Source organism: Pecten maximus, chromosome 7 (genome assembly GCF_902652985.1).
Source record: "Pecten maximus chromosome 7, xPecMax1.1, whole genome shotgun sequence".
NCBI classification, from domain to species: domain Eukaryota; kingdom Metazoa; phylum Mollusca; class Bivalvia; order Pectinida; family Pectinidae; genus Pecten; species Pecten maximus.
Window position 1 is genome coordinate 9,527,641 of NC_047021.1, and position 25,129 is coordinate 9,552,769.

At 39.5% G+C, this 25,129-nt stretch overlaps 1 protein-coding gene across 2 annotated transcripts; it reads right to left on the reverse strand.

Annotated features, from left to right (window-relative positions):
* Positions 1-317: 317 nt before the first annotated feature.
* LOC117331536 (platelet glycoprotein Ib alpha chain-like) lies at positions 318-6,965 on the reverse strand. 2 transcript variants are annotated; one of them, XM_033890282.1, is made up of 4 exons: positions 6,906-6,965; positions 6,300-6,399; positions 3,839-3,920; positions 318-2,818 (listed from the first exon to the last, which is right to left on the reverse strand). In XM_033890282.1, the coding sequence occupies exons 2-4, from the start codon at positions 6,374-6,376 to the stop codon at positions 2,630-2,632; spliced, it is 348 nt and encodes a 115-aa protein (XP_033746173.1). In that variant the 5' UTR covers positions 6,377-6,399; positions 6,906-6,965; the 3' UTR covers positions 318-2,629. The 2 variants fall into 2 exon arrangements, with proteins under 2 accessions (XP_033746173.1, XP_033746172.1); XM_033890281.1 differs by having other exon boundaries at positions 5,850-6,399.
* Positions 6,966-25,129: the final 18,164 nt, after the last annotated feature.

Genomic DNA, 25,129 nt, shown 5'->3' on the forward strand with positions numbered 1-25,129 from the left:
CCGGTTCAAATATTAGATGTTTTACTTAATATCATACCATGGATGCGTGTAGGTCTCTGATCACACACAATAATCGGCAGTTTACCGCCATGGTCAGGCTATGTAACGAAGTGGATAAGACACTTCTTGGATATACAGGTGTTGTATGATTTTAAAATGTAGTTTTCTCTGTGATCAATAATTGCTTTTGTTTTAATGTTAATCATGTTCAAGGAACCCGCCAGGGTAGTATTATCTCCCCTGTTGTATTGTGTTTATATTAATGATCTGTTGAATGACATCTTTAACATAGGTAAAATCAAATAAAAAGCAATTAATTGTTGTAGAAATATGACAGTTTTAATCCAAAATGCCATGTATAAGACATTCATCTCTTATGTAAATATATACCAAAATATACGTTTACGAATAAGAAATCAAAGATATATATAAGTATAGTAATACAAATATAAGATAACTATTTCCAAGCTAGCTAGGAAGCATTGCAATTGTAGAGATAATAAACGACATTTTCGTTATACCATCATAATTCTAGTCATGCTGGCAAAGACAGACCACTCTCAAACGGGTTGCAAAGTGTTACGATCTCGGAACATCTGTATCAGTTTAATCATAATTAAATAAATCATATATATATATATAAATACATGAATTTGTGTGCGTTGCTATGATATTTACGGTCGTTATAAATGACAGGAATTTATCATTTAGTGCCACAGGAGGCGTGAATGCTGAGTACAGGTATCGAACTTCTTATTTCGTACCAGTATCGGCCATGCTATTATCAGTCTGTAACATAGTAACGCAATTGATGAAGATTCCTTGATAATATTTTTTTTCTATATCGCAATCCTGACTATATATCTTTTTCTCCTTTTATCAGTATGGGTGATATTATAAAGTACGAGGCGCTAGATAAAATATATTACTTAACCATTGTCTATAGCAAGAGACATTATATATGTATTTTATAACACATTACAATCTTAAGATTAGTAGCTATAATCATGACAGTCCTTGTGACGTTATAACTTCCTCAATGGCGTAAAACTCGCCAGTAACGTAATCCTTACAGGCCTTTTGGCGTTGTAACGTACTCAATTGCGAAAACCACCCAAGATATTCCTCAACATCTATGTTTGTTGTCGTATCAGTAGCTGGTATGATATGAGATCAGACGTGTTTGATGCTTGGTGATTTGTGGTTTAGTTTTTATAACCATTATTCTCATTTTGAGAAAGCGGCTTAAACCCGGATGTGACATACATTTGTATGGCGGGTGTCGTTGATTTGAAATTCATTTGTATGTGGAGTCGTCGATTTGACCTTAATTTGAATGGCGGGTGTCGTTGATTTCACTTAAATTTGTGTGCTGGGTGTCCTAACATAAATTTGTGTGGTAGGTGTCGTCGATTTGACCTACATTTGTGTGGCGGGTGCCGTATATCTGATCTACATTTGTGTGGCGGGTATCGTAGATCTGACCTACATTTGTGTGGCGGGTGTCGTAGATCTGACCTTTAATTGTGTGGCGGGTGTTGTAGATCTGACCTACATTTGTGTGGCGGGTGTCGTAGATCTGCCCTACATTTGTGTCGCGGGTGTCGTAGATTTGACCTACATTTGTTTGGCGGGTGTCGTAGATCTGACCTACATTTGTGTGGCGGGTGTCGTAGATTTGACCTACATTGGTGTGGCGGGTATCGTAGATCTGACCTACATTTGTGTGGCGGGTGTTATATACTTGACCTACATTTGTGTGGCGAGTGTCGTAGATCTGACCTACATTTGTGTGGCAGGTGCCGTAGATCTGACCCACATGTGTGTGGCGGGTGTCGTAGATCTGATGTACATTTGTGTGGCGGGTATCGTAGATCTGACCTACATTTGTGTGGGGGTGTCGTAGATCTGATGTACATTGGTGTGGCGGGTGTCGTAGATCTGACCTACATTTGTGTGGCGGGTGTCGTAGATCTGACCTACATTTGTGTGGCGGGTGTCGTAGATCTGACCTACATTTGTGTGGTGAGTGTCGTAGATCTGATCTACATTTGTGTTGCGGGTGTCGTAGATCTGACCTACATTTGTATGGCGGGTGTCGTAGATCTGACCTACATTTGTATGGCGGGTGTCGTATATCTGATCTGCATTTGTGTGGCGGGTGTCGTAGATGAAGCAGAAGAAGTGTGACCTACGGGAACACACGGTCTCCATGCAAAACTGATTTTTGTTCATATTATGTCCTCGGTTTTTTTTTCAATTTTGAGTAAGAATTACAGTTTCTCATTTCTCATTTCTCGCTGCATTTGTTGAATGTGTTTTTGTTTTGTTTTTGTTTTTGTCTTTCTTCTTGATTTTTTTTGGTCTTTTTTTTCGCATAATGAAAATTCCTTTAAACTTACAAAAAAGGATACAGATAGGAATGTATGAACGATATTGTTATAGAAACTTAACATGTCTCATTACCTCAAGTCGTTTAGGCCGTAATAAGAGTGGTCAACAGACATTGTAATACAGTTACGTTGGTTTTTTTTTTATCTGATCTTATACTTATTGTTTTTAAACCGAATGAAATTTGAATACTTCAACGCTTAATTCTGCACCATAGTACTGAATGAACACTGGATATTTAAACAACTTTGTCCTTGTTGGTATCCCGTTCTCTCTGTGTGCCGAAAGTTGTTCTTTCAAACATAATGTTGTCCCTATAAACTGGTGCTGCTCTTTCGACTGTGTCGTCGATATCATCATCTAGGGGGGCGTCTGATAACACAGGGTTGTCGTTTGATGATAAGGCAGTAGGCTGTACATACTGCCGCTGTAATCATAACGTTATAAATGAATACGAGCAAGCATAAAGAGTGTATATTATCAAAGAATGATATATAGCAATATAAAACATCGAAGAAAGAAAAAGTGTACTCAGAGATATCATACACCACTGTGTCAATAGATAATAAACAACACTGTATCAATAGATTGTATACAACACTGTATCAATAGATTGTATACAACACTGTATCAATAGATTGTATACAACACTGTATCAATAGATTGTATACAACACTGTATCAATAGATTGTATACAACACTGTATCAATAGATTGTATACAACACTGTATCAATATATAATATATAACAATGCATCAATAGATAATAAACAACAATGTATCAATAGATAATATACAATACTGTCTCAATAGATAATATACAACAATGCATCAATAGATAATATACATCATTGTATCAATAGATTATATACAATACTGTATCAATAGATTATATACAACACTGTATCAATAGATTATATACATCATTGTATCAATAGATAATATACAACAATGCATCAATAGATAATATACAATACTGTATCAATAGATAATATACAACACTGTATCAATAGATAATATACAACACTATGTCAATAGATAATACACAACACTGTATAAAAAGATTGTATACAACACTGTATCAATAGATAATATACAACACTGTATCAATAGATTATATACAACACTGTATCAATAGATAATATACAACACTGTATCAATAGATAATATACAACACTGTATTAATAGATAATATACAGTATTTATCATAATATAACACAAGACACTGTATCAGGATATAATATATGTTTCTGTTATTTTCAGGTATATGGATTTTTCTTGTTGCTTGATTATTTGATCAGTCAAATGAATTTCATGACAGTTAAATATATGTATGTAACCACTGGACGGTACATATATAAAGAACATTTTCCCTATCATGAATACTTTATTAGAAAGTGTAACATATCAATAAAATGATGGGTTTTCTGTGACCCTCATTTACGTACCTCTTCATTAAAAATGGACTGAGGATATTCCAATTGAAGGTCGCATATGGTATCAGCATCTAAAAGTTGTCCGTCCTCCAAACTGCAAAAAAAAATAAAAAAATATTTGATAAACTAGAATTGTACTAAATGGATAAACACAAATCTTAAATTACATATCAATCAATTGATCCAACGTGAATGAGACATGTCCTCAGTGTTTACACCAGAGACGATAACCTAACACATAACTATTACGTTACATCAACTAACATTGTACTGGTATTAAGCGTTTAGAAAAATCAATAACACAAAATTAAAAAAAAATCGGAGCGGGTGTTCGAAGCCGATTCTATATTTCATATAATCAAGGAAGTACGTGTTTACAACGCTATCAATAAATCACGGCCTATTTCGTGTAACTGAACTACGTGCTACAAGAACAAGTAATTTATGGTGGCCTAGTCGGTTTAGTAAATTAATTTACTCCGAAAACGATCAGAAACGATACTGTGTTTGTAAAGCAGGCGTTGTATGGTCGAAAACGATCAATTTAGAAACATTTTGTGTGAAGTAATGCATTGGTATGGAATACACATTGAAACAAAACATAAATTGGAATTCTTCTTGTGCTAATAAATGGCATTTTCGATAACCTTTCTAACGGTAGGTAATAATTGATCATATGTGATACCATTTTCTTGCTGTGAAGCTTTGGTCAGGTATCTCAATAAGTATGATAAAACTCTAGTATTCTGCATTAGTCGCCTCAGCAGTGGGTAGTTGATTGTTTTATTCCTTGGCCTATGGGGATATATCTATAACCATTTAACCGCTTTGTTCTGAAGGTAGGTTTTCTATGCATGATCATATGGGGTAACTAAATTTGAGATTTATTTTCTTATCAACTTCTTTTCATCCTAATGACTCCTTTGACACTGTTTCATGTTTGTCCTTTAGTTGAGTGTTCGCCCCTGTGAGGAAGGCTTTGGGATCTGTCCCCTGAACTTTAGTTGAGTGTTCCTCTGTGAGGAAGGCTTTGGGTCCTGTCACCTGGCCTTTAGTTGAGTGTTCCACTATGAGGAAGGCTTTGAGATCTGTCCCTGGCCTTTAATTGAGTGTTCACCCCTATGAGAAGGCTTCGGGTCCTGTCCCTTGACCTTCAGTTGAGTGCTCGCCCCTGTGAGGAAGGCTTCGAAACGGTCCCTTGACCTTCAGCTGAGTGTTTGCCCCTGTGAGGAAGGCTTCGAAACTGTCCCTTGATCTTCAGTTGAGTGTTTGCCCCTGTGAGGAAGGCTTCGAAACTGTCCCTTGACCTTCAGTTGAGTGTTCGCCCCTGTGAGGAAGGCTTTGAGATCTGTTCCTGACCGAAACAAACCGAGTCTACACAATGGTAGTTACTTCTCCTGTTTAACGCTTAGCATTTTGGTATTGGGACAACTGGTTCTCCCGTTGTCATTATAGTGTGACGGATGGATGGTCATGCTGGATGTCTTCAGCATTATATTTCAACGAGGTAGCGCTGAAAGGTCGAAATCAGATTCTCGCTATCACAAGGACACAAACACGAACATACCAAAGCCTCCCAAAACACATACACGCCAAACGCATTCATCTCTCACACGAACTACCATAGGAGTTTTTAGGACGTTAAAAAATTCATTATTAAACCAAACCATATGCCTCCTCGTTTTTACTGAAATATTATTACCTAGACAGTGCAGCATTACACCCCTTTGGTTCACATCATTCTGACAACGGGTTTACTATAGTTCCCGCAGCATCAATTTCAAGCTGAAAGTCAATTACCAATTATGAAATAACGTATACTCTGGTCAGGGAATAGAAACATTAAACACTTCTTGCTTAAAGTGAAACCTCATCACAAAGGCAAAAACAAAAAACGAGGGAATAGAAATGTCAAATTAAGAAGTCTTATTCTAATTATTTAATCATTTAAAATGAGACAATGTTAGAGTTTGCTATGATCTGTATTAACTATTACCTCTCTCGAAAGAGGACTTTTACATACCTTCGCTTTCGGTTTCTATAGCGACGTACAATAGCAATACTGGCGAGCAGGACCACTACTACAACAAAACCCACAACTGAACACGGTATATAGACGGAAGGTCCAACAGCAGGTGTTCCTGGTGACGTCACTTTATGTCCCATTGGAAGAGATGACGTCCTGATGTTGGTAGTGGTGTAGATGACATCAGACGTTACTACCCGGGGCAAAGTAACAGTTGTTTGGTAGGTTTTGGGTGTAGTTGCTACTGAAGACTTCGATGGAGATGGCGGGACCGTAGTTGGTTTTGGAGTTGTGATCGGTTCAGTAGGAGATGGTTTTGCCGTGGTCGGTTTCGCTGTAGTCTTTGGAGTAGTAATCTGCTTAGTAGGACGTGCTTTTGTTGTGGTAGGGCCTATTGAAGGTACTGAAGGTTTAAATGTAGGTTTATATGTCGTTGTTTTGGTGTACCTTGGATCAATGGTGGTACAGTTTGAACTGCCATCGTCGTAAATGTTACAGTCAAAGGAGAAGCATACAACATCCATACCGGTCGCTAAGATGTGGTGCACTGAAAAGAATATTTGTAAAGATGAATTCTACGAAATAGTTCCAATAATTCGGTATCTCAAACAAACGAAATTGACCTCATCTCATGAATTTATAAAACGAGGAGTACACGATGACAAATATACACTTGCCAATACACGCATCAAATAAATGACCCTATAATGGTTACTATCTATATGTACATGTTGATTGAATAATGTCATAATCCTATTGGGGTTTGACTCAGCAGCAAAATAAATGTTATTCGATGAACACCGCCACTTCATCTCTTAAAGGTCATTGTAAATGTTAGTGTTATAGTATATAACAATATTCCCCAAATTTCTTTACTATGAAAGGTAAAAACTACAAGCATTTTACATTGATAATCTGGTAATGAAATTGAAATATACAAAATATGTTGCCTAATGCAAACTTAGAAATGGACATATCAAATCAATTTCACTTCTTGAAGTATTATATCAAACCATTGTATCATGAACACTGGATTGATATAAATGTTCTCACCTCCTCTGTGTCTTGGTTCCTGTAACACTAAGTAACTTCCCTGTATCGTCTAACAGGAAGTAAGGACACTAAGTTTACATAGACTGGTGGAAATCCTTCTAACGCTATAAATAACACGCAAAATACACTTCACGCTTCATAGTTCTTCAATGTTAAAGATGTCATTTTTAACACCTGATTGTAACCATGTATATTATAGCCTGCAGTACTATACACAGGAACATGAAAATAGTTATAGTCGGTTAGTAATTGGACCTTCCCTAGTGTGTGTAGCACAGTTCCACATTTATGTTTTTTTCAGGAGGGGGATGGGGGAGGGGGATTGACACCACTCGGTGTACATTAGGTTTGATGTCATGTTAACTGAATATAAACACTGAGGGATGTCATTTTTACTGAATGTGAATGTAAACTGTAATTTTACCTAACTTACCAAATGCACCTATCCAAATTACAACAAAGACCATGTTAACAATTACTACCGTTTGGTCATAACTTAGTTTGGCAAAGACAAAATCTGCAAAACTGGATATTTATACTCCAACCAGGAAGTTTAAATATAAATTCAAATAACAGACACCACTGCTATAAAAAAGAAATTCTGATATAACACATACACAAATCTATATATACTTCTTTTGTAGTACCACTGGAGTAAAATATTATCATGCTCACACGGGACATTTAATATTATGTAACCTGAATGTGGTATCATCGGGCAAGGCATGGCCCATTTGTGGATTCGGGCTATGCCTTACCATCCAGGGGACAAACGGTACACTACCAATAACTAGGTCTCCACACGACAAACGGTACACTAACAATAACTAGGTCTCCACATGACAAACGGTACACTACCAATAACTAGGTCTCCACATGACAAACGGTACACTACCAATAACTAGGTCTCCACACGACAAACGGTATACTACCAATAACTAGGTCTCCACACGACAAACGGTACACTACCAATAACTAGGTCTCCACACGACAAACGGTATACTACTAATAACTAGGTCTCCACACGACACACGCTACACTACCAATAACTAGGTCTCCACACGACAACCGATACACTACCAATAACTAGGTCTCCACATGACAAACGGTACACTACCAATAACTAGGTCTCCACATGACAAACGGTACACTACCAATAACTAGGTCTCCACACGACAAACGGTACACTACCAATAACTAGGTCACCACACGACAAACGGTACACTACCAATAACTAGGTTTCCACACGACAACCGATACACTACCAATAACTAGGTCTCCACATGGCAAAAGATACACTACCAATAACTAGGTCTACACACGACACACGCTACACTACCAATAACTAGGTCTCCACACGACAACCGATACACTACCAATAACTATGTCTCCACATGACAAACGGTACACTACCAATAACTAGGTCTCCACACCACAAACGGTACACTACCAATAACTAGGTCTCCACACGACAAACGGTACACTACCAATAACTAGGTTTCCACACGACAACCGATACACTACCAATAACTAGGTCTCCACACAACAAACGGTACACTAACAATAACTAGGTCTCCACATGGCAAAAGATACACTACCAATAACTAGGTCTACACACGACACACGCTACACTACCAATAACTAGGTCTCCACACGACAACCGATACACTACCAATAACTAGGTCTCCACATGACAAACGGTACACTACCACTAACTAGGTCTCCACACCACAAACGGTACACTACCAATAACTAGGTCTCCACACGACAAACGGTACACTACCAATAACTAGGTCTCCACACGACAAACGGTACACTATCAATAACTAGGTCTCCACACGACAACCGATACACTACCAATAACTAGGTCTCCACACGACAAACGGTACACTACCAATAACTAGGTCTCCACACGACAAATGGTTCACTAACAATAACTAGGTCACCACATGACACATGGTACACTACCAATAACTAAGTCGCCACACGACAAACGGTACACTACCAATAACTAGGTCTCCACACAACAAACGGTACACTACCAATAACTAGGTCTCCACACGACAAACGGTACACTACCAATAGCTAGGTCTCCACACGACAAACTGTACACTAACAATAACTAGGTCTCCAAACGACAAACGGTACACTACAAATAACTATGTCTCCACACGACAAACGGTACGCTACCAATAACTAGGTCTCCACACGACAAAACGGTTTCAACTAACAATAACTAGATCTCCACACGACAAACGGTACACTACCAAATAACTAAGGTCTCCCACACGACAAACGGTACACTACCAATAAATATGTCTCCACACGATAAACGGTACACTACCAATAGCTAGGTCTCCACACGACAAACGGTACACTACCAATAACTAGGTCTCCACACAACAAACGGTACACTACCAATAACTAGGTCTCCACACGACAAATGGTACACTACCAATAACTAGGTTTCCACACGACAAACAGTACACTAACAATAACTAGGTCTCCACACGACAAACGGTACACTACCAATAACTATGTCTCCACACGACAAACGGTACGCTACCAATAACTAGGTCTCCACACGACAAACGGTTCACTAACAATAACTAGGTCTCCACACGACAAACGGTACACTACCAATAACTAGGTCTCCACACGACAAACGGTACACTACCAATAACTAGGTCTCCACACGACAAACGGTACACTACCAATAAATATGTCTCCACACGATAAACGGTACACTACCAATAACTAGGTCTCAACACGGCAAACGGTACACTACCAATAACTTTGTAATATGACTTGAGTGTTTGCTTTATTCTCATTGGCCCACTTCATGTTTTCCTCTCCAGCACCTGTTTGTGAGTAGACCTGTTCGTGCTAAAAATAATTCGACTGGGAAATTCCCTTCACATTGCCGACCGGTTCGTGTTATTTTTCGCACGAACAGGTCTGCAATCTTTGCTTCCCTGTTGTCCAATCGCGCAACGCGTTACTTTTGACAACAGCCAATCAGAATGCTTGATACAAGCGATCGTTTGGAACCACTTTGTTTACAATATGGCAGACGGTCAACCCACAGAACGCTTTGCTACAATAAACGAAGAAGAACTTAATGATCTATTGAAGAAAAAAGATGCAAAGTACACACGCAAGAACACTGTTGTCGCTGCGAAATTATTTAGGCAATATTTGGGTGCCAAAAGGCAGTCAACGGACTTCGAACATTATAGTAAACATGATTTGGACAGGAGCCTTGGGAAGTTCTACGCTGAAGTGCGACAAGAAAACGGGGACCACTACAAGAAGACAAGTCTAATAGCCATTAGACACGGGATAAATAGGTATTTATCCAGCTCTGCTACGAGTGTGTGTGATATTGTAAACGACACAGCATTCAGAGAATCAAAAACAAAATGTGTGACGCTGTGTGTAAAGACCTTGTGTTGTTGGACTTCAGTGTCTCTTTTTAACTGAATTATACAATTTCATATATTTGTGATATTGAAAGCTACTGGTAATTCATCAATATCTACACTCCAATAAAATCTGACCATGGATTAAATATAAAATCTGTGATATATTGTTACTGATTATCAATGTTGTTTTTGCAAATGGTTCTATTATTAAACTGTTTAATTGTTAACTTCTTAATTGTTATTCATTTGTTTTATTTGGTCATATTACAAAGCAGTTATTGCATTTTGTTTTCGGTGTACACGAGACTATACGGACCTGGGCAAGAGTTTGTTCACCTCGGCCTTCGGCGTCGATGAACAAACTCTTGCCCAGGTCCGTATAGTCTCGTGAACACCTCAACAAAATGCAATAATTGTATAAGGTCTCCACACAACAAACGGTACACTACCATTAACTACGTCTCCACACGACAAACGGTACACTACCAATAACTAGGTCTCCACACGACAAACGGTACACTACCAATAACTAGGTCTCCACACGACAAACAGTACACTACCAATAACTAGGTTTCCACACGACAAACAGTACACCAACAATAACTAGGTCTCCACACGACAAACGGTACACTACCAATAACTAGGTCTCCACACGACAAACGGTACACTACCAATAACTAGGTCTCCACACGACAAACGGTACACTAACAATAACTAGGTCTCCACACGACAAACGGTACACTAACAATAACTAGGTCTCCACACGACAAACGGTACACTACCAATAACTAGGTCTCCACACGACAAACAGTACACTAACAATAACTAGGTCTCCACACGACAAACGGTACACTACCAATAACTAGGTCTCCACACGACAAACGGTACACTACCATTAACTACGTCTCCACACGACAAACGTTACGCTACCAATAACTAGGTCTCCACTCGACAAACGGTACACTAATAATAACTAGGTCTCCACTCGACAAACGGTACACTACCAATAACTAGGTCTTCACACGACAAACGGTACACTACCAATAACTACGTCTCCACACGACAAACGGTACACTAACAATAACTAGGTCTCCACTCGACCAACGGTACACTACCAATAACTAGGTCTCCACACGACAAACGGTACACTAACAATAACTAGGTCTCCACACGACAAACGGTACACTAACAATAACTAGGTCTCCACACGACAAACGGTACACTAACAATAACTAGGTCTCCACACGACAAACGGTACACTGCCAATAACTAGGTCTCCACACGACAAACGGTACACTACCGATAGCTAGGTCTCCACTCGACAAACGGTACACTAACAATAACTAGGTCTCCACACGATAAACGGTACACTAACAATAACTAGGTCTCCACATGACAAACGGTACACTACCAATAACTACGTCACCACACGACAAACGGTACACTACCAATAACAAGGTCTCCACACGACAAACGTTTCACTACCAATAACTAGGTCTCCACACGACAAACGGTACACTACCAATAACTAGGTCACCACACGACAAACGGTACACTACCAATAACTATGTCTCCACACGACAAACAGTATACTACCAATAACTATGTCTCCACACGACAAACGGTACACTACCAATAACTAGGTCTCCACACGACAAACGGTACACTACCAATAAATATGTCTCCACACGATAAACGGTACACTACCAATAACTAGGTCTCCACACGGCAAACGATACACTACCAATAACTAGGTCTCCACACAACAAACGGTACATTACCAATAACTAGGTCTCCACACGACAAATGGTACACTACCAATAACTAGGTTTCCACACGACAAACAGTACACTAACAATAACTAGGTCTCCACACGACAAACGGTACACTACCAATAACTACGTCTCCACACGACAAACGTTACGCTACCAATAACTAGGTCTCCACACGACAAACGGTTCACTAACAATAACTAGGTCTCCACACGACAAACGGTACACTACCAATAACTAGGTCTCCACACGACAAAAGATACAATACCAATAACTAGGTCTCCACACGACAAACGGTACACTACCAATAAATATGTCTCCACACGATAAACGGTACACTACCAATAACTAGGTCTCAACACGGCAAACGGTACACTACCAATAACTTTGTAATATGACTTGAGTGTTTGCTTTATTCTCATTGGCCCACTTCATGTTTTCCTCTCCAGCACCTGTTTGTGAGTAGACCTGTTCGTGCTAAAAATAATTCGACTGGGAAATTCCCTTCACATTGCCGACCGGTTCGTGTTATTTTTCGCACGAACAGGTCTGCAATCTTTGCTTCCCTGTTGTCCAATCGCGCAACGCGTTACTTTTGACAACAGCCAATCAGAATGCTTGATACAAGCGATCGTTTGGAACCACTTTGTTTACAATATGGCAGACGGTCAACCCACAGAACGCTTTGCTACAATAAACGAAGAAGAACTTAATGATCTATTGAAGAAAAAAGATGCAAAGTACACACGCAAGAACACTGTTGTCGCTGCGAAATTATTTAGGCAATATTTGGGTGCCAAAAGGCAGTCAACGGACTTCGAACATTATAGTAAACATGATTTGGACAGGAGCCTTGGGAAGTTCTACGCTGAAGTGCGACAAGAAAACGGGGACCACTACAAGAAGACAAGTCTAATAGCCATTAGACACGGGATAAATAGGTATTTATCCAGCTCTGCTACGAGTGTGTGTGATATTGTAAACGACACAGCATTCAGAGAATCAAAAACAAAATGTGTGACGCTGTGTGTAAAGACCTTGTGTTGTTGGACTTCAGTGTCTCTTTTTAACTGAATTATACAATTTCATATATTTGTGATATTGAAAGCTACTGGTAATTCATCAATATCTACACTCCAATAAAATCTGACCATGGATTAAATATAAAATCTGTGATATATTGTTACTGATTATCAATGTTGTTTTTGCAAATGGTTCTATTATTAAACTGTTTAATTGTTAACTTCTTAATTGTTATTCATTTGTTTTATTTGGTCATATTACAAAGCAGTTATTGCATTTTGTTTTCGGTGTACACGAGACTATACGGACCTGGGCAAGAGTTTGTTCACCTCGGCCTTCGGCGTCGATGAACAAACTCTTGCCCAGGTCCGTATAGTCTCGTGAACACCTCAACAAAATGCAATAATTGTATAAGGTCTCCACACAACAAACGGTACACTACCATTAACTACGTCTCCACACGACAAACGGTACACTACCAATAACTAGGTCTCCACACGACAAACGGTACACTACCAATAACTAGGTCTCCACACGACAAACAGTACACTACCAATAACTAGGTTTCCACACGACAAACAGTACACCAACAATAACTAGGTCTCCACACGACAAACGGTACACTACCAATAACTAGGTCTCCACACGACAAACGGTACACTACCAATAACTAGGTCTCCACACGACAAACGGTACACTAACAATAACTAGGTCTCCACACGACAAACGGTACACTAACAATAACTAGGTTTCCACACGACAAACGGTACACTACCAATAACTAGGTCTCCACACGACAAACAGTACACTAACAATAACTAGGTCTCCACACGACAAACGGTACACTACCAATAACTAGGTCTCCACACGACAAACGGTACACTACCATTAACTAGGTCTCCACACGACAAACGTTACGCTACCAATAACTAGGTCTCCACTCGACAAACGGTACACTAATAATAACTAGGTCTCCACTCGACAAACGGTACACTACCAATAACTAGGTCTTCACACGACAAACGGTACACTACCAATAACTACGTCTCCACACGACAAACGGTACACTAACAATAACTAGGTCTCCACTCGACCAACGGTACACTACCAATAACTAGGTCTCCACACGACAAACGGTACACTAACAATAACTAGGTTTCCACACGACAAACGGTACACTAACAATAACTAGGTCTCCACACGACAAACGGTACACTAACAATAACTAGGTCTCCACACGACAAACGGTACACTGCCAATAACTAGGTCTCCACACGACAAACGGTACACTACCGATAGCTAGGTCTCCACTCGACAAACGGTACACTAACAATAACTAGGTCTCCACACGATAAACGGTACACTAACAATAACTAGGTCTCCACATGACAAACGGTACACTACCAATAACTACGTCACCACACGACAAACGGTACACTACCAATAACAAGGTCTCCACACGACAAACGTTTCACTACCAATAACTAGGTCTCCACACGACAAACGGTACACTACCAATAACTAGGTCACCACACGACAAACGGTACACTACCAATAACTATGTCTCCACACGACAAACAGTATACTACCAATAACTATGTCTCCACACGACAAACGGTACACTACCAATAACTAGGTCTCCACACGACAAACGGTACACTACCAATAACTAGGTCTCCACACGACAAACGGTACACTAACAATAACTAGGTCTCCACACGACAAACGGTACACTACCAATAACTAGGTCTCCACACGACAAACGGTACACTACCAATAACTAGGTCTCCACACGACAAACGGTACACTACCAATAACTAGGTCACCACACGACAAACGGTACACTACCAATAACTAGGTCTCCACACGACAAACGATACACTACCAATAACTAGGTCTCCACACGACAAACGGTACACTACCAATAACTAGGTTTCCACACGACGTTATGGGAAAGAGTTGATAATAGCCGAAAACCGCTGGAACTTTTACAAAATGGGTGAATGAATGGAGTTAAAGATATGAATTATATGTTCAACTTTCTTAATAAAAGTTTAATATTTCTAAGCTTGCAAAATGCAAAGGATATATCATATGCCTCGGACAAGTAAAATAGAGATTGTATTTTGTTTCTATCTGAATAAAATTTTAATGCAATGCATGTAAATTACAATTAACGGCTGTCTTTATCGATTTGATGATTCTTGCATGAGTCTTACAGGTGTCTCCCTACTTCTTACATATGTCTCCTTACTTCTTACAGATGTGTCTCCTTACTTCTTACATGTGTCTACTTACTTCTTACATATGTCTACTTACTTCTTACAGTTGTCTCCCTACTTCTTACAGTTGTCTCCTTACTTCTTACAGTTGTCTCCTTACTTCTTACAGATGTCTCCTTACTTCTTACAGATGTGTCTCCTTACTTCTTACATGTGTCTACTTACTTCTTACAGTTGTCTCCCTACTTCTTACAGTTGTCTCCTTACTTCTTACAGTTGTCTCCTTACTTCTTACAGATGTCTCCTTACTTCTTACAGGTGTCTCCCTACTTCTTACAGATGTCTCCTTACTTCTTACAGTTGTCTCCCTACTTCTTACAGGTGTCTCCCTACTTCTTACAGGTGTCTCCCTACTTCTTACAGGTGTCTCCTTACTTCTTACATATGTCTCCTTACTTCTTACAGATGTGTCCCTACTTCTTACAGGTGTGTCCCTACTTCTTACAGGTGTCTCCCTACTTCTTACAGGTGTCTCCTCACTTCTTACAGGTGTGTCCCTACTTCTTACAGGTGTGTCCTTACTTCTTACAGGTGTCTCCTTACTTCTTACAGGTGTCTCCTTACTTCTTACAGATGTCTCCTTACTTCTTACAGTTGTCTCCCTACTTCTTACAGGTGTCTCCCTATTTCTTACAGGTGTCTCCCTACTTCTTACAGGTGTCTCCTTACTTCTTACATATGTCTCCTTACTTCTTACAGATGTGTCCCTACTTCTTACAGATGTGTCCCTGCTTCTTACAGATGTGTCCCTACTTCTTACAGTTGTCTCCTTACTTCTTTCAGTTGTCTCCTTACTTCTTACAGATGTGTCCCTACTTCTTACAGGTGTCTCCTTACTTCTTACATATGTCTCCTTACTTCTTACAGATGTGTCCCTGCTTCTTACAGATGTGTCCCTACTTCTTACAGTTGTCTCCTTACTTCTTACAGATGTGTCCCTACTTCTTACATATGTCTCCTTACTTCTTACAGATGTGTCCCTACTTCTTACAGATGTGTCCCTACTTCTTACAGGTGTCTCCTTACTTCTTACATATGTCTCCTTACTTCTTACATATGTGTCCCTACTTCTTACAGATGTGTCCCTGCTTCTTACAGATGTGTCCCTACTTCTTACATATGTGTCCCTGCTTCTTACAGTTGTGTCCCTACTTCTTACAGATGTGTCCCTACTTCTTACAGATGTGTTCCTGCTTCTTACAGATGTGTCCCTACTTCTTACAGTTGTCTCCTTACATCTTTTAGTTGTCTCCTTACTTCTCACAGTTGTCTCCCTACTTCTCACAGTTGTCTCCTTACTTCTCACAGTTGTCTCCCTTCTTTTTACAGATGTGTCCCTACTTCTTACAGGTGTGTCCCTACTTCTTACAGGTGTCTCCTTACTTCTTACAGGTGTCTCCTTACTTCTTACAGGTGTCTCCTTACTTCTTACAGTTGTCTCCCTACTTCTTACAGTTGTCTCCTTACCTCTTACAGATGTGTCCTTACTTCTTACAGATGTGTCCCTACTTCTTACAGTTGTGTCCCTACTTCTTACAGTTGTCTCCTTACTTCTTACAGATGTCTCCCTACTTCTTACAGGTGTCTCCTTACTTCTTACAGGTGTCTCTCTACTTCTTACAGATGTGTCCTTACTTCTTACAGGTGTCTCCCTACTTCTTACAGGTATTTCCTTACTTCTTACAGGTGTGTCCCTACTTCTTACAAATGTGTCCCTACTTCTTACAGATGTGTCCTTACTTCTTACAGATGTGTCCTTACTTCTTACAGGTGTCTCCCTACTTCTTACAGGTATTTCCTTACTTCTTACAGGTGTGTCCCTACTTCTTACAGATGTGTCCCTACTTCTTACAGGTGTGTCCCTACTTCTTACAGATGTGTCCCTACTTCTTACAGATGTGTCCCTACTTCTTACAGGTGTGTCCCTACTTCTTACAGATGTGTCCCTACTTCTTACAGATGTCTCCCTACTTCTTACAGGTGTGTCCCTACTTCTTACAGGTGTCTCCCTACTTCTTACAGTTGTCTCCTTACTTCTTACAGATGTGTCCCTACTTCTTACAGGTGTCTCCTTACTTCTTACAGTTGTCTCCCTACTTCTTACAGGTGTCTCCCTACTTCTTACAGGTGTCTCCTTGCTTCTTACAGTTGTCTCCCTACTTCTTACAGTTGTCTCCCTACTTCTTACAGGTGTCTCCCTACTTCTTACAGTTGTCTCCTTACTTCTTACAGGTGTGTCCCTACTTCTTAAAGTTGTCTCCTTACTTCTTACAGGTGTCTCCCTACTTCTTACAGTTGTCTCCTTACTTCTTACAGTTGTCTCCCTACTTCTTACAGGTGTCTCCCTACTTCTTACAGGTGTCTCCCTACTTCTTACAGTTGTCTCCCTACTTCTTACAGGTGTCTCCCTACTTCTTACAGTTGTCTCCCTACTTCTTACAGTTGTCTCCCTACTTCTTACAGTTGTCTCCCTACTTCTTACAGGTGTCTCCCTACTTCTTACAGGTGTCTCCCTACTTCTTACAGTTGTCTCCCTACTTCTTACAGTTGTCTCCCTACTTCTTACAGTTGTCTCCCTACTTCTTACAGGTGTCTCCCTACTTCTTACAGTTGTCTCCTTACTTCTTACAGATGTGTCCCTACTTCTTAAAGTTGTCTCCTTACTTCTTACAGTTGTCTCCCTACTTCTTACAGATGTGTCCCTACTTCTTACAGATGTGTCCCTACTTCTTACAGGTGTGTCCCTACTTCTTACAGTTGTCTACTTACTTCTTACAGATGTCTACTTACTTCTTACAGTTGTCTACTTACTTCTTACAGATGTCTCCCTACTTCTTACAGTTGTCTACTTACTTCTTACAGATGTGTCCCTACTTCTTAAAGTTGTCTCCCTACTTCTAACAGGTGTCTCCCTACTTCTTACAGGTGTGTCCCTACTTCTTACAGTTGTCTACTTACTTCTTACAGATGTCTACTTACTTCTTACAGTTGTCTACTTACTTCTTACAGATGTCTCCCTACTTCTTACAGATGTCTCCCTACTTCTTACAGTTGTCTCCTTACTTCTTACAGGTGTCGCCTTACTTCTTACAGATGTGTCCCTACTTCTTAAAGTTGTCTCCTTACTTCTTACAGTTGTCTCCTTACTTCTTACAGGTGTGTCCCTACTTCTTACAGATGTGTCCCTACTTCTTACAGGTGTGTCCCTACTTCTTACAGTTGTCTCCTCACTTCTTACAGGTGTGTCCCTACTTCTTACAGGTGTGTCCTTACTTCTTACAGGTGTCTCCTTACTTCTTACAGGTGTCTCCTTACTTCTTACAGATGTCTCCTTACTTCTTACAGTTGTCTCCCTACTTCTTACAGGTGTCTCCCTATTTCTTACAGGTGTCTCCCTACTTCTTACAGGTGTCTCCTTACTTCTTACATATGTCTCCTTACTTCTTACAGATGTGTCCCTACTTCTTACAGATGTGTCCCTGCTTCTTACAGATGTGTCCCTACTTCTTACAGTTGTCTCCTTACTTCTTTCAGTTGTCTCCTTACTTCTTACAGATGTGTCCCTACTTCTTACAGGTGTCTCCTTACTTCTTACATATGTCTCCTTACTTCTTACAGATGTGTCCCTGCTTCTTACAGATGTGTCCCTACTTCTTACAGTTGTCTCCTTACTTCTTTCAGTTGTGTCCCTACTTCTTACATATGTCTCCTTACTTCTTACAGATGTGTCCCTGCTTCTTACAGATGTGTCCCTACTTCTTACAGTTGTCTCCTTACTTCTTACAGATGTGTCCCTACTTCTTACAGATGTGTCCCTACTTCTTACAGGTGTCTCCTTACTTCTTACATATGTCTCCTTACTTCTTACATATGTGTCCCTACTTCTTACAGATGTGTCCCTGCTTCTTACAGATGTGTCCCTACTTCTTACAAATGTGTCCCTACTTCTTACAGGTGTCTCCTTACTTCTTACATATGTCTCCTTACTTCTTACAGATGTGTCCCTACTTCTTACAGATGTGTTCCTGCTTCTTACAGATGTGTCCCTACTTCTTACAGTTGTCTCCTTACTTCTTTTAGTTGTCTCCTTACTTCTCACAGTTGTCTCCCTACTTCTCACAGTTGTCTCCTTACTTCTCACAGTTGTCTCCCTTCTTTTTACAGATGTGTCCCTACTTCTTACAGGTGTGTCCCTACTTCTTACAGGTGTCTCCTTACTTCTTACAGGTGTCTCCTTACTTCTTACAGGTGTCTCCTTACTTCTTACAGTTGTCTCCCTACTTCTTACAGTTGTCTCCTTACCTCTTACAGATGTGTCCTTACTTCTTACAGATGTGTCCCTACTTCTTACAGTTGTGTCCCTACTTCTTACAGTTGTCTCCTTACTTCTTACAGATGTCTCCCTACTTCTTACAGGTGTCTCCTTACTTCTTACAGGTGTCTCCTTACTTCTTACAGGTGTCTCTCTACTTCTTACAGATGTGTCCTTACTTCTTACAGGTGTCTCCCTACTTCTTACAGGTATTTCCTTACTTCTTACAGGTGTGTCCCTACTTCTTACAAATGTGTCCCTACTTCTTACAGATGTGTCCTTACTTCTTACAGATGTGTCCTTACTTCTTACAGGTGTCTCCCTACTTCTTACAGGTATTTCCTTACTTCTTACAGGTGTGTCCCTACTTCTTACAAATGTGTCCCTACTTCTTACAGGTGTGTCCCTACTTCTTACAGATGTGTCCCTACTTCTTACAGATGTGTCCCTACTTCTTACAGGTGTGTCCCTACTTCTTACAGATGTGTCCCTACTTCTTACAGATGTCTCCCTACTTCTTACAGGTGTGTCCCTACTTCTTACAGGTGTCTCCCTACTTCTTACAGTTGTCTCCTTACTTCTTACAGATGTGTCCCTACTTCTTACAGGTGTCTCCTTACTTCTTACAGTTGTCTCCCTACTTCTTACAGGTGTCTCCCTACTTCTTACAGGTGTCTCCTTGCTTCTTACAGTTGTCTCCCTACTTCTTACAGTTGTCTCCCTACTTCTTACAGGTGTCTCCCTACTTCTTACAGTTGTCTCCTTACTTCTTACAGGTGTCGCCTTACTTCTTACAGATGTGTCCCTACTTCTTAAAGTTGTCTCCTTACTTCTTACAGTTGTCTCCCTACTTCTTACAGATGTGTCCCTACTTCTTACAGATGTGTCCCTACTTCTTACAGGTGTGTCCCTACTTCTTACAGATGTCTCCTTACTTCTTACAGGTGTCTCCTTACTTCTTACAGGTGTCTCCCTACTTCTTACAGGTGTGTCCCTACTTCTTACAGGTGTGTCCCTACTTCTTACAGGTGTGTCCCTACTTCTTACAGTTGTCTACTTACTTCTTACAGATGTCTACTTACTTCTTACAGTTGTCTACTTACTTCTTACAGATGTCTCCCTACTTCTTACAGTTGTCTACTTACTTCTTACAGATGTGTCCCTACTTCTTAAAGTTGTCTCCCTACTTCTTACAGTTGTCTCCCTACTTCTTACAGGTGTGTCCCTACTTCTTACAGTTGTCTACTTACTTCTTACAGATGTCTACTTACTTCTTACAGTTGTCTACTTACTTCTTACAGATGTCTCCCTACTTCTTACAGATGTCTCCCTACTTCTTACAGTTGTCTCCTTACTTCTTACAGGTGTCGCCTTACTTCTTACAGATGTGTCCCTACTTCTTAAAGTTGTCTCCTTACTTCTTACAGTTGTCTCCTTACTTCTTACAGGTGTGTCCCTACTTCTTACAGATGTGTCCCTACTTCTTACAGGTGTGTCCCTACTTCTTACAGTTGTCTACTTACTTCTTACAGATGTCTACTTACTTCTTACAGTTGTCTACTTACTTCTTACAGATGTCTCCCTACTTCTCACAGATGTGTCCCTACTTATTACAGTTGTCTCCTTACTTCTTACAGGTGTCTCCCCACTTCTAACAGGTGTCTCCTTACTTCTTACATATGTCTACTTACTTCTTACAGATGTGTCCCTGCTTCTTACAGATGTGTCCCTACTTCTTACAGATGTCTCCTTACTTCTTACAGTTGTCTACCTACTTCTTACAGATGTCTCCTTACTTCTTACAGGTGTCTCCTTACTTCTTACAGGTGTCTCCCTACTTCTTACAGATGTGTCCCTGCTTCTTACAGATGTGCCCCTACTTCTTACAGTTGTCTCCCTACTTCTTACACGTGTCTCCTTACTTCTTACATGTGTCTGCCTACTTCTTACAGATATGTCCCTACTTCTTACAGGTGTCTCCCTACTTCTTACAGGTGTCTCCTTGCTTCTTACAGTTGTCTCCCTACTTCTTACAGGTGTCTCCTTACTTCTTACAGGTGTCTCCCTACTTCTTACAGGTGTCTCCTTGCTTCTTACAGTTGTCTCCCTACTTCTTACAGGTGTCTCCTTGCTTCTTACAGATATGTCCCTACTTCTTACAGGTGTCTCCTTACTTCTTACAGGTGTCTCCCTACTTCTTACAGATGTGTCCCTACTTCTTACAGTTGTCTCCCTACTTCTTACACGTGTCTCCTTACTTCTTACATGTGTCTCCCTACTTCTTACAGATATGTCCCTACTTCTTACAGGTGTCTCCTTACTTCTTACAGGTGTCTCCCTACTTCTTACAGGTGTCTCCTTGCTTCTTACAGTTGTCTCCCTACTTCTTACAGGTGTCTCCCTACTTCTTACAGGTGTCTCCTTGCTTCTTACAGTTGTCTCCCTACTTCTTACAGTTGTCTCCCTACTTCTTACAGGTGTCTCCCTACTTCTTACAGGTGTCTCCTTACTTCTTACAGTTGTCTCCTTACTTCTTACAGGTGTCTCCTTACTTCTTACAGTTGTCTCCCTACTTCTTACAGGTGTCTCCTTACTTCTTACAGTTGTCTCCCTACTTCTTACAGATGTGTCCCTACTTCTTACAGGTGTCTCCCTACTTCTTACAGTTGTCTCCTTACTTCTTACAGATGTGTCCCTACTTCTTACAGGTGTCTCCTTACTTCTTACAGTTGTCTCCCTACTTCTTACAGGTGTCTCCCTACTTCTTACAGGTGTCTCCTTGCTTCTTACAGTTGTCTCCCTACTTCTTACAGTTGTCTCCCTACTTCTTACAGGTGTCTCCCTACTTCTTACAGTTGTCTCCTTACTTCTTACAGGTGTCGCCTTACTTCTTACAGATGTGTCCCTACTTCTTACAGGTGTCTCCTTACTTCTTACATGTGTCATCTTCTTTGTGACAGGTGTCTCCCTACTTCTTACAGGTGTCTCCTTACTTCTTACAGTTGTCTCCTTACTTCTTACAGGTGTCTCCCTACTTCTTACAGTTGTCTCCTTACTTCTTACAGGTGTCTCCTTACTTCTTACAGGTGTCTCCTTACTTCTTACATGTGTCATCTTCTTTGTGACAGGTGTCTTCTTACTTCTAAGTTAAATAAAAACCAAACCAAAATTTTCTTGTAGAAAGATCATCGGATCAATTGTTGTGAAAGGAGATAGAAATGTTGTTTTAAAGTGAAAGATGAGTATATGGAAATGAGACATTAAATCACACTGCTGTAGTGGTACCAACTTTTTGGGTCAGGCTGCATATATGGCCATAGATCTGATATAAGTATAACATAAACTAGACGCCTTTCTATTGTTATAACAGAAATTATTGTACGTATGTGTGTATCGAATTATTTTAAATTCGAGTAGGCAACCTAGTTTTTAACTTCACTTGTTCATTGTTTTGCTTGATGTAGGAAACGCCTCGTTGGTTCTTCTATCTAGCTAACATCCATTGTCAAGCTCATATTCCCTTTAAGGTTTGTTAGCTTCCCCATTTCTTACGTCAAAATAGTTCTTTGTCATTCTGTCATATTACCAGTTACATGCCACCAATTAACTTATTCCATCTATCCTCTTTGTAGTGTGTTTATTATTGAGGATTTAAAAGAAAAACAATATGTTGGACATCAAAAATACACACTGATAAAACTGTAAAGACCAGTAAAACTGATTGATGTCCACTTCTGTGTACTGTGTTCCTCTGTCCCTATATCGGGTGGTACTCTCCACAAACTGTGACTTTAACGTACAACCAAGGGTCTAACCGGTAGCAAGGGAGTGAACTGTAAACAGGGACGTTAGCAGAGGGAACTAAAACCCTGACCAGGATCAAGGTAGGATAGATTATAGCTTAGGATGTAATCTGCGAAATGATAGATTATAGTTTAGGAAGTTAGCTACCATAGGATAGATTATATTTTAGGATGTTATCTACGATAGGATTTATTATAATTTAGGATGTTATCTACGATAGGATTGATTATAGTTTAGGATGTAATCTGTGATAGGATTGTTATAGTTTAGGAAGTTAGCTACCATAGGATTGATTATAGTTTAGGTGGTTAGCTACCATAGGATTGATAATAGTTTAGGATGTAATCTGTGATAGGATTGATTATAGTTTAGGATGTTATCTACGATAGGATTGATTATAGTTTAGGATGTTATCTACGATAGGATTGATTATAGTTTAGGATGCTATCTACGATAGGATTTATTATGATTTAGGATGTTATCTACGATAGGATTGATTATAGTTTAGGATGTAATCTGTGATAGGATTGTTATAGTTTAGGATGTTATCTACGATAGGATTGATTATAGTTTAGGAGGTTAAGCTACGATAGGAAAATTTATTACTTAGTGTGTCAGTTACACTTTTATTCATCAAAGTGTAGGAGGTTAGGTAAAATATGATTCATTATAGTTTAGGAGGTTAGGTACTATATGATTCATTATAGTTTAGGAGGTTAGGTACTATATGATTCATTATAGTTAAGGAGGTTAGGTACAATATGATTCATTATAGTTTAGGAGGTTAGGTACTATATGATTCATTATAGTTTAGGAGGTAAGGTACAATAGAAGTCATTATAGTTTAGGAGGTTAGGTACTATATGATTCATTATAGTTTAGGAGGTTAGGTACTATATGATTCATTATAGTTTAGGAGGTTAGGTACAATAGGATTCATTATAGTTAAGGAGGCTAGGTACTATAGAATTCATTATAGTTTAGGAGGTTAGGTACAATAGGATTCATTATAGTTTAGGAGGCTAGGTACAATAGGATTCATTATAGTATAGGAGGTTAGGTAAAATAGGATTCATTATAGCTCAGAAGCACACTAAATGTAATTATAAAACGCTTCAACTGATTCCCTTTACAAAGATGCCGATTGTTATGAAGTCTTTTTTTTGTAATTTCGATCTTATTATATACTAGAAGGTCAGCAAGATTAAGGAAACAAATAATATAAGTAAATTCTGTTTTGAAATATCAGTATTTTTCAGGTGATACATATACACTTACTTTTGTCTTTTACATCCACAGACACACACATATATTGTATATATTTTACTTTAATGTTTTGTAGTCATCGAAGCAGAAATACTTTTTCATGACACCTGATCTGATTAAGACGAATAAATGGTATATCATACCAGTATTATTTGACATAATTTCACATCGTGACGTCCAATATCTATGTTTAACTATAGTCTCATATATCCAAGTACATTTAGGGTATGACTGCCTGGGCAGTAACGAACCAAAGAACATTCGTAGCTGTATCGCTTATTGTCTGATAAGACTTCGTTGTAGGAGTACATGACTCAGGTTATATCACCACCCAATATAT